This window comes from Thalassophryne amazonica, chromosome 12, assembly GCF_902500255.1.
Source record: "Thalassophryne amazonica chromosome 12, fThaAma1.1, whole genome shotgun sequence".
Lineage (NCBI taxonomy): Eukaryota > Metazoa > Chordata > Actinopteri > Batrachoidiformes > Batrachoididae > Thalassophryne > Thalassophryne amazonica.
In genome coordinates this window covers 29,272,835-29,289,077 of record NC_047114.1, presented here as the reverse complement: position 1 = coordinate 29,289,077, position 16,243 = coordinate 29,272,835, and the positions used below count along the sequence as shown (strand labels likewise).

At 42.2% G+C, this 16,243-nt stretch overlaps 1 protein-coding gene across 1 annotated transcript in view; it reads left to right on the top strand.

The window, feature by feature from the left end:
- The first annotated feature begins 5,579 nt into the window (after positions 1 to 5,579).
- Positions 5,580 to 16,243, top strand: part of scinlb (scinderin like b) — a 64,738-nt gene continuing 54,074 nt past the window's right edge. Inside the window, exons 1-2 of the mRNA XM_034182490.1 lie at positions 5,580 to 5,698; positions 15,976 to 16,163. Of these exons, the coding sequence (XP_034038381.1) occupies positions 15,983 to 16,163 (181 nt within the window). The 5' untranslated portion in view covers positions 5,580 to 5,698; positions 15,976 to 15,982. The remainder of the gene's footprint in view (positions 5,699 to 15,975; positions 16,164 to 16,243) is intronic.

The window sequence follows — 16,243 nt, the reverse complement described above, 5'->3', positions numbered from 1 at the left end:
TTGCCAGAGACTCGACCTTGTGACCAGACGGGTGAGATCGTCGTCTCGGGAGCCATCTCATCAGCAGCGGATGCTGAGAACGTCCAGGTTTGATGCACAGTCTGTGAAAGAGGAGGGGGTGAGGTCTCACGCTCGTCAGCACACTTCCTGAGGTACGTTAGATTTTGTGACTAACAGTTATACAGTCAGTAAATGTGGTGTCCCTCACACCTTATTGTATTGAGCTGTTTGTTAGTCATGTATCAGCTTCCACTGCAGTGGAGTTTTGTGAACTGGATGTTCCATGCCTGCAGGTTGGGAAGCTGATCAGTAATCAAGCCAGGAAGTGTTTGCTGTTTGTACACCTTTAAGTGTTCTGTGTGTAGAGTGTGGACTCACATAATGGTTCCTTCTTTCACAGACTCGGTTGTTGCGGCCACCTGGGGGGTGTCGGCGGGGTCCTTGGGTCCGAAACAGCTTCTGGCTCCGGACCGTTAGCGCTGCTGGGAGCGCACCACGCCAGGCCGCACCTTTTTTGTTATTATATTATCACTGTTATGTATTAAATTCAGTTAGCCTTTGTACCGTGCTCTGCTTATTTCATACTGGGTCCTTCAAACGCTGGTCGGTTCTCCGAGCTGCGTCCGACACATAACACAATATAACGTAAACAAACATACCTCGCTGGCTGCACAAAACCAAGAGGGGTGAAAAATGGGCAAACATAAAATTTTCCAGGGAAATGGAGAAGGCTTGAGCACACTCTCCACCACCTCATCTAACTCACTCCAAAAATATTCTTTCTCCTTCATCTTGCAACCTACCCATGGGGCATATGTACTGATGACATTCATCCTCACCTCTTCAATTTCCAACTTAGCACTCATCACCGTGTCAGACACTCGCTTAACTTCCAATACAGTCATCCTTTAAAATGACCCCAACATCATTTCTCCTCCCATCCACACCATGATACAGCAACTTGAACCCACCTCCGATGCTCCTGGCCTTACTTCCCTTCCACTTAGTTTCTTGTACACACAATATGTCTACCTTTTTCTTCTCCATCATATCAGACAGTTCTCTCCCTTTACCAGTCATACTGCCAACATTCAAATTCCTGACTCTCACTTCCACCTTTCTAACTTTCCTCTTCTCCCTTTGCCTCTGAGCATGTTCTCCTCTTCTTCTTCTTCAATCTATCAGTAGTCCAATTGCTGCCGGCTCCCTGTTGGGCAACAGCACCGGTGACAGTGGTTTTTAATCCGGGCCTCAACCGATTAAGTGTGGAAATATGATTGTGACCTGTATGATTATTGTCACACATTTTACATCAGATGTCCTTCCTGACTCAACCCTACTCATTTATTTGAGCTTTGGACCGGCACTCAGAATGTGCCACCATCATGTTCGAGGGATGATCCAGGATTATCTCAAATCCTGCAGATGGAAGAGGTGGAGGGTGGAGCCTATCCTCAGGCAGCAGACAGAGGCCAACTGGTGGTGGAGCAGCTGAAAAGAGAGCATCATGGTGGGGAACTGGAAAACAGTGAGGGGTGAGTGAGAACTAGAGGGCTTAAAGATGAGGGTTCTTATTGGTTGAGTGCTAATGACTAACAGGAACAACTGCTTTGGATTGAGATTCACAGCTGCAGTGAATTAAGTGATTCTGAGTGAATATTGAAATCTGTCTTCTGGTAGAACTTAAGTTGGTGCCGTTCTCACCAGTTTCCAGATTATTGAGTCACTCTCAGTGGTAACACTCGTCCAGGATAATCCTTTTGTGCTTCACTCTTATTTCTGTTTGCTGTGTAATATATCTCATCTTGCTGTTTTAAGGCCCGGTAACACAGCACACAGTGTTTGCTGAACAAAGGAAAAAAGTCACAAATCGTCGAGAAAAAGTGGACGAATGAGCCTGCACTTCTCCCATCACCAAAACGTCTGTGGGTCCAGAGCGCATGAAAGAAGGAAACAAAACCAAAACTAACAAAACAAAAATAAAGCGAAGGGCGACCTTGACTCTAAACAAAATCAAAACGAAACATTCATGAAGCCATCCTGCGCTCTGCACAGCACCTGCAGGTGCGAGATCTCATTGTCGTGACAACAGGTTTGTCTGCACAGCTGCAAGGTGCATGCGCACCTTGCACCCAGAGATGGCTGGAACGTGCGTAAATAGTAATTGATAAAATGTTCTTGCCACTATTGTTTCTGTATGAACATGTTGCTTTTCGTCCCGCATATAGACGAGTCACGTTCAGCTTGTCTGAGCTTTAGTTATTGATCCGTTTAGATATCAATGCTCACGCAAGACATCGGACATGGGAGGTTGGATTAAGTTGGACAACAGTCAAACGGACTGCTGCGAGAACTACGCAAATGATGAGGAACTGTCAAGACAGAAAACAAAACGGAATACGGACGAATTGAGGTTGTCATCAGGATTTGTTCACATTTTTCAACAGTTTGAAAATTCTGATGAAGCGCCAGCTACAGGAACGAAGCTGGACAACGGTTAAACAATGTCTCCGAAAGTCAACATATGTCCACATTTCTTGTTTGGTTTCGGCTTTGGTGTCCTTCATTAGTGCCTTGTGACCGGGACTTTAAGGAGAACTGCTTACCTGGATCCTCACCCACTGTTCTTCAGACCCATTGGCATTGACCTGCTGGAAAATGCCAGTAGCAGCTCCATGCTGACTCTACCTCTGCCGGTGTTCTGTCGAGATGAGGTGTGTCGTCGAGATGAGGTGCGTGGCACCTCCACTCGACAGATAAGTCTGTCGAGCGGACCCAACTCTCATTTGTGGCTCCAAGTAGTTGTTTGTATGCAACAGCTGCCACACCCCAGGCAACTGCTTTGACTGGGTGGCCAAGCCATGATGAGGGTGGCTGACAGGTAGCAACCGTCATAATTGGGCTTGTCACCTCTTGCATGGCAACTCATGCATGTAGACTGGCCTAGGCAGGCTATGTGGAGGAGACCACCACATGATGCTCCATCCAGTAGGTAGGTGGAGCCAGCAATACATTGAGGTGTACAACTGGGGCACAATGGCACACAATATGGCACTGTTGGCCATCCACTGCATCTGTACCTATTTCCACTCATCTTCTGTTTGTCTTGACACTGGACTCTGATACACCTGAATGTGAGAGATGCTGATGTTCTGCACAACACTCCCTCTTTTTAATCTAATTCATGCACACCATGACTTTCTGGAGTGGCAGAGAAGTGTGTGAGGGTGGTGCAGGATATGTCCAAGGACAGTTTGACAGCGGTGAGATGCACAGTAGGAATGACAAATGCATTGAAGGTGGAGGTGGGATTACATCAAGGACTGACTCTGAACCATTTCTTGGATGCTGTGGTGATTAGGGTTGGGTATCGAGAACTGGTTCCTTTCAGGTTTCGTTAAGAAATGATTCGATCCACCAATATCAATAGCCTTTTTGCTTAATGATACCCTTATTGGACCCTGCAGTGGGTCTGTAATCAACCATTTCTGCAGCGCGGCTCTGCTTTGATCTTTGAACCAACGAAGCAGTGGTCCGATCCGCTGCTGCATTGGTTCTTTGCTTCGCTCCTCTTCAGAAGCGGCAACTCCGCTTCTTAACCCCTCTCAAAGCCATTAAATTCTGTCAAATGTGAGTCACTTTTGTACAGATTAAAGTGACTAACTGGGAAAGAAACAAGAATTGTCCTCCGTTCTGTTGCTCCATATGCTGCGCCACTCTCTACTGCAGGGGTGGCCAAGTTCGGTCCTCGAGAGCCACATTCCTGACACTCTTAGTTGTCTCCCTGCTCCAACACGCCTGAATCCAATGAAAGACTCGTTAGCAGACTTTTAATGAGCCTTTCACTGGATTCAGGCGTGTTGGAGCAGGGAGACAACTAAGAGTGTCAGGAATGTGGCTCTCGAGGACCCCACCCCTGCTCTACTGAGTCAAGTTAGAAAGATAGAGTCTGCTCGGAATTAATAACTTTAAAGTGAATCACCTTTGAAATCAAATGACACCTCTTTCCAAACGTTGTAATACAACCAATAAACTGCAATCGATCAAAAATTTTTTTTCATCCTAAAATAAGACATCCTGCGCTAATGTGCAACAGCCCAAGACTGTAATGCTGCAGACCTGCAGACTCCAGCAGCCATCTGAGTTCAGCTCAGATGTTTAGAGAGACTTCCATGCCATTAATGTCTGAAAGGAAATGCTTTTGACAAAAACTACAGATTTAGTTTATTTCTATTTATGTCCAGAGATCAAGGATCCAGTGACCAATTTCATATTTATTTACTTTAAGACTCAATAAAATGTTGTTGACATAGAAAACCTATAAAGTCCATTTGTAGTACACAGAAAATTCACAGGAGGTATCGATAAGGAATCAGATCGATAAGCGGAATTGATAATGGTATCGTTATCAATAAAATCTTATCAATACCCATCCTGAGTGGTGACTGACACATTGAAGGATGAAATCAGACAGCAGTCTCCTTGGAATGTAATGTTTGTAGATGACATTGTGATTTGTTGTAAGAGTAGAGAGCAGGTTGAAACAAGTCTGGAGAGGTGGCAATACCTGGAATGAAAGTTAGTCTGAGCAAGATGGAGTACATCTGTGTGAAGGAGAGGGGGCAGGTTGGAATAGTGTAGTTATAAGGAATGGACGTGGTGAAGGCAGGTGAGTTTAAATACTTGGGGTCAAAGGTCGCAAGTGATTGAGAGTGCAGGCGGGGCCAAGGTTGGGTAGGATTACTTTGAAAGAATACATGTATCAGGTTTGACAGGCAAGACGGGCTGGACACAAATGCAGGACACAGGTACACAGATAGGGAGTCCAAAAAGAGCAACAGTAACAAAAACATCAGGCTTAGGCGTGGTCGAGGTACACAGGCAGGTAGTCAAAAAAACACGATGAGGAAAACGAAGCAAGGCAAGGAAATACAAGAAACAGAGCTGGAAAGAGGCACAAGGTGCTACAATCTGGCGAGAGAGTAATGCACAAAGCGAAGCTTAAATACACCCAGGTGATGAGGTGCAGAACGAGAACAGGTGTGTGTGGAACACACCAGAAGGAGGGCGTGGCCAGACAGAGGGAAACACCCAACATCAAGAGCCAGCAGAGACAGACAGGAAAGACAGACCCAAACAGAAAAAACCCCAGCAACAGAATAAACAAAATGTAACTGAAAAACACAAAGCCAAGAAATAAAAGCCGGCAAAACCCAAATCCTGACATGTGGATTACATGTATGTACATACATACTTTTGGATTACAATTCAAAGTAATCCTACTGAACCCTGGGCGGGGCTGCGTGGGTGGAGAAAGGTGGCACAAGTGATTTGTGACAGAAGGATACTTGCAACAGTAAAGAGAAAATAGTGAGACCAGGTTTGTTGTATGTCTGAGTGGCATGAACAAAAAGACAGGAGGAATGAATGAATTATTTTTTTTGTGATGTAGGCATTTTTTTTTCTTTTCTTCTTTATTTTTTTAAAACCATGTTCCTTTTTTGTCTTAAGTAGCTCCATCTCTGCTGGAGTTGTCCACCAATCACTGCTCTCCTTCCGCAGACACACACTCCTCCTCCTCTGTCTGAGCCCTCATAAAAACATCAAAACGCTCTTTGCTCCTTACTCCAACACCTCTCTATCATCGGCTCTGCTTCACTTTCTTTCACTTTCTTCTGCGTCATTCATCTGGAAAACTGTGAGTTCACTTCTTCCTTCAGACTTTTAGCAGACCAAAGCTGAAGCTGTGTGCCGACAGTGTATTTGTGGATCAGTGATGACGTTTGAAGTGATTGTTTGCAGATGTGCAGGCTTTATTACGCCTTTACGAGCTCCGTGTCTCCACTGTGGCTATTGTGTGCGATGCTTTTTAACTTTTAATATTACATTGAGCTCCAACAGAAAATAGAAAGTTTAATATTATATAACACTGAGCAAAGTCCAGAAAAAAGTGCAAAGTCAACAAGGTGGGGAAAAAAGAATCAGGAAATGAATTCTGCTCTATTCTCTATGAGGATAAAAGGGAAAGAAGGAAAGAAAGAAACAGAGTTTTGTGTAGAAAATTCAGAGCTGCATGTGTTACGTCAACTGTGCACAACTACACTGGAACTCAGAGCGTCCAACACTACTATGTGTGTTGAAGAAATTTGCTAGATTTCTCACAAATGTGATTTATTAAAAAAATTATTCCTTAGATTCAGCATTTTCATTGCATTTTCCTGAGAATTGGGTCAGTTAGTTTTAAAGGTTTTCAAAAACTGCATGTAACAGATACATGTACATTTGAATTTCTATTGGTGATGTATATGGAAGTGTTAGAGCTCCAGCAGCTCATTTCAGACTTCTGTGTCATGACTCATATGTTGCAGAAGTCGAAAATAAGACAAAGGAGTGGGCGTGGCACTCAGCAGACATGTTCTATTTAAAGTAGCACTGCAACTAATGGCAGATTTGTAATCAATTGCTCTAATGATGTATCTTAAATTATTTGTGGCTTTGTTGTTTTTATGGCATTTTTACATCCTTTTTATTGTTTTGTGTATGTCTTGCTAGTGCACTTTGAGCTCCTTGCACCCTTTTTCCAGTATGGTTTTAATGCTGCAAATGGCAAATAAACTTGAACTTGCACTTGACCGCTGGGATCGGCTCCAGCTCCCCCGTGGGCCTAAACCAGAAGAAGCAGGTTTAGAAAATTAATGAACAAGTTGAGTATTTTTTTAGTATTTGATTATTCTTTGGTTAATTTACCAGTAAATCATTAATTCTACCAATATTTTGATGCAAAATACAAAATATTTGGATGCAATATTTGGAAACCTTGCATCCAAATATTTTGTCATCAGAAGTATGTAATTTGACATATTTTTTTTTAAAAATCGTAACATATAAAGGATGTATAGTACCAAACATTTGAAAGGCAGTCGTGGTGGGGAATTAGAAAATTTAAAGAGAAGAGCAAAATGATTAATCTATAACTAAAATAGTTTGTGATGAATTTCATAATCGTTTAATTGTTGCACTGCTAATTTCCCTTTACAAGTTGCTTTCCCACGTCTTACTGTGTAAACCCTGAAGAATAATAGAATTTTCCTTGTGCTCAAGCGATTTACTAATTTACAGTAAAAACTGAAGAAGTTACTTGGTTTCGTAACAACAAAGGTGTAGAAAACCAGACGTCCAGCTGCTGTAGTGTAAACATCTTGATGAATCACTGACAACCTGAAACCAGTGTAAAATAGAATGTGTTTGGCTTAATTTTATCTTTTGTCTTGCATCATCTGTTTGCATGAAGTCTGTAGTTTGTGCCGTGAAACCTGAGCTGCTCCTTTACCACACTGACACACAGCTGAACAAACTCCACCAGCCTTGTAGAGGTGATTATTTTGATTGCCTGTTTGGTCGGCAGCTTTATCATGACTGGGACACTGCAGTGGCCCGTCACTCAGCCTGAAATCATTGTTGACTGAACCATTCTCAAGGTAGTTTCACACTTTAAGTATCTCGGTAGCTACGTGGCAAGTGATGTTTCCCTTGATTGTGAGATAAACAACAGGATCAGCTCTGCCGCAGCAGGTTTCGGCAAGCTACGCAAGTGTGTCTTTGACAATCACGATCTTGAGTTGGAGACCAAAATACGAGTCTATCAAACCATCATTTTACCAACCCTTCTGTATGGCTCTGAAACGTGGACTACCTATCGTTATCAAGTGAAACAACTCGAGAAATTCCACCAAAGATATCTTTGGACAATCATAAATGTGAAATGGTATTCAGTTCTTGACCGAGCTTGCCTGACAAGTATTGAGGCTATGTTACACCAAAACAGACTGAGATGGTGAGAATGAACATGCAGCGTCTTCCAAAATAGCTTCTCTTCAGTTAACTTTCTACTGGATCATGTTGTGTTGGCGCTCCTAAGAAGAGGTACAAGGATGTCCTTAAAAGAAGCTTTAAAGACTGCAAGATTGTTGACTGGGCTACAGCCCCAGCAGATAGATTGGTTTGGAGGAGAACGGTTTATGATGGCATCAAGACCTTTGAGATGGAAAGCTGAAGATGAAAGACGCACAAGACAGAAAGCTGCTGAAGCTCTGAAACAGTTGGCAGCCTCCTAATTAGATGTAGATGCCTAGTTGAATTTCTTCTGGAACGCCATGCTTGTGTCGAGTTGCAGTGATGATGATGACTGCAGTGGCAATCATTAAAGTGCAGTACACAACTCCAGCAAAGCCAAAATATCAGTGCGCTTTACTGTTTTAAATAACTGCTAGAGAAACATGCACTAAGTTATATATACATAAAAAAAAAAAAAATCATGATATGCTCTAAAATTTAACATTTATTCACAGCGGTGCACTGTTCCCACATTTTGTTATGGTATAGCCTTATAAAAATTCATTTTTTTTCCCTCAAAATTCTACATACAATACCCCATAATGACAATGTGTATTTGTTTTGGGGTTTTTTTTTTGGGGGAGATTTTTGCAATTTTTTTAAAATTAAAAATCAAACTCACATATACATAAGTATTCACAGTCTTTGCCACAAAGCTAAAAATTGAGCTCAGGTGCATCCTGTTTCTACTGATCATCCTTGAGATGTTTCTACAGCTTAATTGGAGTCCACCTCGGATAAATTCAGTTGGTTGGACATGTTCTGGAAAGGCTCACACCTGTTTACATATAGTATAAGGTCCCACAGTTGACAGTGCATGTTGGAGCATAAACCGAGCATGAAATAAAAGGAATTGTCTGTAGACCTCCGAGACAGGATTGTCTCAGGTCACAAATCTGGGGAAGTATTTAATCTCATCTACCTTCACCACCTCTACTCCTTGTAACTGTACTATTCCACTGGGCTCCCTCTCATTCACACACATGTACTCAATGCTGTTCCTAGTGACTTTCATTCCCCTTCTCTCTAAGGTATATTGCTACCTCTTCAGACTTGCCTCAGACCACTCTCTACGCTCACTGCAGATCACAATGTCATCTGCAAACATCATAGTCCGTGGAGACTCCTATCTGATCTCATCCATCAACCTGTCCTTCACCATTGAAAACAAGAAAGGACTCAGAGCTAATCCCACCTTCACCTTGAATGCATCCTGTCTATGACTGATGCTGAGACCCTGATTCATGCATTTGTTTCTTCTAGGTTGGACTACTGCAATGTTCTACAACTCCAATTCCAATAAAGATGGGACATTGTGTAAAATGTAAATAAAAACAGAATACAATGATTTGTAAATCCTCTTCAACATATATTCAATTGAATACACCACAAAGACAAGATATTTAATGTTAAAATTGATAAACTTTATTGTTTTTGTGCAAATATTTGCTCATTTTGAAATGGATGCCTGCAACACGTTTCAAAAAAGCTGAGACAGTGGTATGTTTACCACTGTGTTACATCACCTTTCCTTCTAACAACACTTGATAAGCATTTCGGTTTGCAGCCAAGTGTGAGGCATCCACGATGAAAATCAGCACCTCCAATTCCGAGGCCATGGTTCTCGACTGGAAACAGGTGCCTTGCCCTCTTCAGGTCGGTGGGGTGTCCTTGCCTCAAGTGGAGGAGTTTAAGTATCTCGGGGTCTTGTTCACGAGCGAGGGACGGATGGAGCATGAGATCGACAGACGGATCGGTGCAGCGTCTGCAGTGATGCGGTCGCTGTATCGGACCGTCGTGGTGAAGAGAGAGCTGAGTAGGGGGCAAAACTCTCGATTTACCGATCGATCTACGTTCTGACCCTCACCTATGATCATGAGATTTGGCTCATGACCGAAAGAACGAGATTGCGAGTACAAGCGGCCGAGATGAGTTTCCTCCGCAGGGTGGCTGGGTGCTCACTTAGAGATAGGGTGAGGAGCTCGGTCATTCGGGAGCAGCTCGGAGTCGAGCTGCTGCTCCTCCACATCGAAAGGAGTCAGCTGAGGTGGCTCGGGCATCTTTTCCGGATGCCCCCTGGACGCCTCACTGGAGAGGTGTTCCGGGCACTTCCCATCGGGAGGAGGCCCCGGGGAAGACCCAGCACACGCTGGAGGGACTACGTCTCTCAGCTGGCTTGGGAATGCCTCAGGGTTCCCCCGGAGGAGCTGGGGGAGGTGTGTGTGGATTGTGAGGTCTGGGCGGCTTTGCTTGAGCTGCTGCTCCCGCGACCCGACTCCGGATAAAGCGGAAGAAAATGGATGGATGTATTCTGTTTTTATTTACATTTTATACAATGTCCCAACTTCAATGGTATTGAGGCTGTATTTTGTGGTTTACCGCAGTCCAGCATTAGGGGTCTCCATTTGGTTCAAAATGGTGCTGCCAGACTTTTGACAGGAAACAGAAAGTTTGACCACGTTGCACCCATTTTAGCGTCTCTGTACTGGCTTCCTGTCCCTGTGAGATCAGATTTTAAGGTTCTGCTATTAACCTATAAAATTATTCATGGTCTAGCACCTAACTGACCTAATTAAACCCTCCGTACCGGCCCGGGTACAGTACTACTTTGTGTCCCTAGGGTGAATAAAAAGTCTGCAGGTCACAGAGCTTTCTCTTATCCTGCACCTGCTTTGTGGAATGATCTCCCTGCATCAATAAAACAGTCAGATTCTGTAGAAACTTTCAAGTCCAGACTTAAGATGCAATTATTTTCCCTTTCATATGGCTAGCATACTTGCATAGTATGGTACTATTTCTTACTCAAATTATCAGAGAGAGTTTTTCCATACCACTGCTGCCTGTGTGCTAGCTCTAGGGGTTGGTAAGGTTAGACCTTACTTGTGTGAAGCGCCTTGAGACAGCTTTGTTGTGATTTGGTGCTATATAAATGAAAATATATTGACTTGAATAAATTGATGTTATGTTGTGGACTTGGAGAAACACAGTTTCTATCAACAGCAGACAATGGATAACCCTGACCCAGTATGCAGACATGGGGGAACAACAATTTTTCACTGACAGTACTGAACACAGAGTTTTGAGCACTCCTTCTCCCTCAACCTGCAGCCGGTCTCTCACCTCTTGTCTCTCCAACCTCTGACCGCTCCTCTGGTGGAGTCGGCATCCTCCTTTTTATGATTTCTTGTCTTCATACTTGGAAACATGCAATTTTTAACAGCCTTGCTCATCATATCCTGTCATTGAAACAGTCTTTCTTCTTATTGCTGATGTGGACTTTGCATTTGTATAATAAAAATGTTATTGTGCTGTTTTGCACCTGTCTTAAAGTAACCCTGAGAATGTATTTGTTATTTAATTTTGTTTTAGCACTCTGGGGTCAGTCTGAACTGGGAGCGAAGAGCTGGATGTACTTGTTAGTATTACACTGATAGCACGACTTTGTTTTCGTAGCCACTAACGACTGGGAGTGAAGCATGCTGGGATCATTCTGAACTGGGAGTGAAGAACTGCTTTTATTATATCTTTGAAATAACTTTCAGATGCCTGTTGATTAAAGAAATTATGTGCGCCAGGGAGGTTGAGTTGGCCACTCACCCTCCCTTCGCGGACACACTAGAAAAGAGGGAGTAGAACCATGCTTCAACAGAGTCTGCTGCGGGTTAACGTACGAACGCCCAGCCGGTTGACAGGCGCACTCTGCTGAAGGTGTTGGCTCTCCACCTTAAAGGCGTCACGGTAAGAGAAAAATGCGCTGCAACCACTTGTGTTTGATGTAACTGCTTTTGTGGGGAATAAATATACGCCTTTTTATTCTAGCAAAATGCAGTCTGTGTGATCATTTCTGTGTGCCGATCTGACCGAACCTTGTGTTTCAAAACAGCATTTAAGGGCATGACATACACCACTGACTGCAGCTTTTTCGGACAGTGCAGCTTTTGTAAGATTGCGTGACAGTTGTTCCATAATGAAACTAACAAATGATGCACACACCCAACATATTTATATTATTTCCATCTCCACCCAACTAAACATGTATGAGGAGGTATTTGTCAGCAAAGTCAGCAAAAATTTTTTTGTGTTGGGTAATAACTGAAGTGATGCACACACCCAACATATTTACTTTATTTCCATCTCCACCCAACTGAACGTGTCTGAGCAGGTATTTGTCAGCAGTGCCCTTACAAACATTGTTAGCACAAGTCATAATTTCAACATTGATTTTTGGCTGAAAACTGGGTGATATCCATCTGAACGTCTTTTCACCCACTTTTAAACCAGCGAAAATGCGCCTACATTATCAACATGTTCCAAAATGCAAATTTCTTTCATCAAATGGGTGATTCATTCACATGAAGCTTTAAACAGAGGTGATATGGATTGTTGTGAAATCTGGTGTACAAAAGACATCTTTTCAACACATTTAATGTTTGAAAACAGCATAAATGTAGAGCTGTGAGCGGTCAAAAAGAAGCCTCCAGAATTCTGTAATGTGATCAAATTTAGGAATTATTTTCAAGTAAGAATTTACATTTATCATGTGCATGCACGAACACTTGAGTTTTTCTGGAATTTGTGCGTTTGCTCGGTGTACACTCAGAGACCTGTAACGTGAACGAGCCAAAGAAATATGACACTTTATGTTAACATCACACACAGTAAGTACTTTTATGGCTGTCTCTCACAAAACAAACCAGAAATGAGTGCTGTTGGATTTATTTTATGCCATACAAGGTGTGAGCGAAGCTTTAGGCCCGCTAAGCTAATGCTAGTATGCTAATGTTGACTGAGTGTAAATTATTAATCAGAAATACCCCCCAAACTATTTTCATTACACGTTTGTGTGATGTTTGGTCGTTAGTGAAACTGGCTTGCAGCCTGTAATATTCAGTATTAGAAGCTAACTGATGTGCTAACGTTGTCCCAGTGCAGAAAACTATGATTAAATGTGCTGTATTTTTTGTCTTTTTTTATCTGTTGTATTTTCTTCTGTTTATGAGAACCATAGTGGAAAAAGTTATTTGTTTTTTGTTATCCTTTGTCAAATTGTATGTTGTAATATTGCCAAATAAATACATGCATATGTATTTACTTTACAAATGTTTGTACTTAATCTGTAGGTATGTTAAATTATAATTACAGAAACTGCAGTTATGCTGAAAACTCTGTCTTTCATGTTAGTATAATGGTTTAAGTAGGGGCGGTGGCCAAGTGGTTAGAGCGCTTGGCTTCAGTACAGAAGGTTCCTAGTTCAAACCCCACCAGTGTTTCCAACTCCTCAGTAAGAAAAGTAGCTATTGGCTGTCCAAAAAGTCGCTAAATGGCTGTCATCATCTAATTTGCATAGTATGATGCCTTAAGAGATACTGTAGGGGGAAAAAAAAATGGGAGAGACCATTGAATACATTATCAACCTTTTGATATTGTTTGTTAAATTCCATATTCATAAATGCAGAGTATTGAAAAGGAATTTACAAGGTCTTCTGGGTGAACTTGAACAATATACAAGCAGATTCTCCAAAATGTCACAAAACTGTCACCCTAAGGAACTTAAAAAAAAAAAAAAAATGAAATACAAATATGTCCTCTTAATTAAAGTAAATTGTTTTTATTGAACTGACTGTATGTTGAAAAAGCAACATTATTTTGTGTAATATTTCCCTGCTTGCCATGACAATCAATTTTAAACCTGCACTATAGTATTAGGGCATAGAAGACTCCACTGAATTTGGCAGGTGATCCGAATCTGGCTCCAGATTCTGGATCAAGATTTCACTTTATATAAGCTTTGAAGGATTACATCAAAATTACTCCACAGATTCTCACCACATTTGCACCACAGATAGATATTAGTGCATAGAAGACTCCACTGAATTTGGGAGGTGATCCAGATTCAGATTCTGGATCAAGATTTCACTTTATATAAGCTTTGAAGGATTACGTCAAAAGTACTTCACAGATTCTCCACTGCATTTTGGAAGTAATCTGGATCCAGATTGGCAGACGTCAGGAATCTCAGATTGCGCTTGTTCACTGCATGCACTACTGGTTAGCTGTAAAACTGCATTTTGCTGTACTGGTATTTGTACTTGTGCAGTGACAATAATTTTGAATCAAGTCTAATCTAATCTTATGGAGATTAGCTCAGAAATGTTTTACTATTAGTGAACTTGACTGTTTAAACACCTGTGTAAGAGTTTTCCTACGTGCATGACACTTTGATATGTGGGTGTGGTGGTGTGTTCTCTGAACACTTTTGGAGCCCTATTTTCATGAAGGGAGCATTACAAGTATATGTACACTGCATTCCAGTTTACTTTCACACACCCCCTTTATATTTATTTATTTATTTATGTTAAAGCACCCACCATCTCATGGGCTCAGAAAAACAGCAAATAATTCATGAGGCCTCATTTGGCCATCACCAGGTCTGTCATCTCTTTACAGATCCCTCTTACAAATGCTTTCTTCTCTGCCCTTTTGCAGCTGCTTACACAGCATCGAACTGCCACCAAGCCATGCACCAGAGGTGGGACAAAATCATGGTCAAGTCATTCTCAAGTCATCAGTCTGCAAGTCCCAAGTCAAGTCTCAATTCAGCTTGCAAACATTTGGTGGTCATTATGACTTGAGACTTGACTTGGGACTTGCTGATTCATGACTTCAGAGTGACTTGATGGTGACTTCGTCCCACTACTGCTCCTCTGGACATTGTTCCGAGGAGTCAGACTGGCACAGCAACTCCCTTGGTGCACCAACCACTGGAGAGACCAGACAAAAACAATGCTAGTATCCACCCACCAAGGTCTGGTCACTTCTTTAAAGTGCTGCCACTGCATTGTGCAGCTGCCCTTGCAACCTCAACACCCGTGGTCATAATTGCTCAGAGGAAGGATATTCCAGGGGCCATTGCAGGTTTGGACCTGGATGACACTGTGCAGCACCACACCAGTCACAACCATGTAGAGACCAGGCCCTTGGTGCTCTCTGGGGGTTTCTTCTTTTCCATGGATGGGGGACCAAACAGCTTTTCTCCATGCCATCCTCTAGTGAAATGTGATAGCAACATTGCCTAAACAAGAGAACTAGTTTTGACATGAGCCCTGAATCAACGGTGGTTAGAGTTACTTTGTCTTTGCTGTGACATTCTCGACAGTCATGTTGTATTCACAACCCGATCTCATGCCAGTTTGTGTTGGCATCACAAAAAGTGAATTAATCTATTAGTTCATGATACCGCCGCAAAATGGGCCACATTTTCGTGATGGTGTCACAAAGTGCATGGGTCTGTGGGGGTTATGGTTATGGTTAGGGGAAGGGGTAGGGTTAGAAATAGTAAAATAATAAAATTGTATCAAGAAAATGTGACTCATTTTGTGATGGGATCACAAACAAACAAAATTGAGACTGGGCTGCGTATTCAGTGTGCACTATGTTATATTAGACTTCCTCTCATTATCCCATGACTGCAAAGCGGTGATGACAGGATATTGTTTCCACTGTTTTGAGTTTATGTGTGTGTGTGTGTGTGTGTGTGTGTGTGAGAGAGAGAGAGCGTGTGTGTGCAATGTCAAAAATGGCTGGATGGATTTCCTTCAAACTTGGTGAGAATATTACTTGGATAGATATCTAGAGGTGATTAGATTTTTGGAGTACTTTGGTCAAAGGTCAATGTCAAGAAAAATGTAGTCTGAGAAACACTTTTTTCCTTTTTTCTCAACAACGAAGGAGCTGAGATGGATATATTGATCAGCAAATTATTTCTGACTGATTAGTATCAGTGAGTTCATAATGAAGTCACAGACGTTATATGAGGAAGTCATACTATTGTTGTCATACTATTATTATATTGTGGTGTGCAGAGCGTGAAGGCTACGCATCAGCTCTGATGCCTGTTATTGTTTTGTGCAGTCCTTTGTGCCTGTATTTTTGTTTTAGTGTGACTCATTTGCAGCAAAGTTTTCCATTTCTTGTAAATCTTTTTCAAACTCAATAAATATAAATTTCCTTGTCTGTCTGTCCTTCTGTCATCTGCATGTCTTCTTACTGTTACTCACTCCCTCCTGTGTCTGTTTCTGTTAGAGCTATCATGGTTCAGCATAAGGAATTTGTGAATGCTGGGAAGAAACCTGGTCTGCAGGTATGGCGCATCGAGAACCTCGACCTGAAGCCAGTTCCAAAGGAACTACATGGCAATTTCTACATCGGGGATGCCTACCTGGTGCTCCACACCACTGCAGCCCCATCCTACTCCATTCACATGTGGATGGGTAAGAGATAAATTTGCTAAACGCAGACAGTTTCATGTCAGGTCTTAATGCAGGAATACCCAGAATAACCTTTGAGCCAT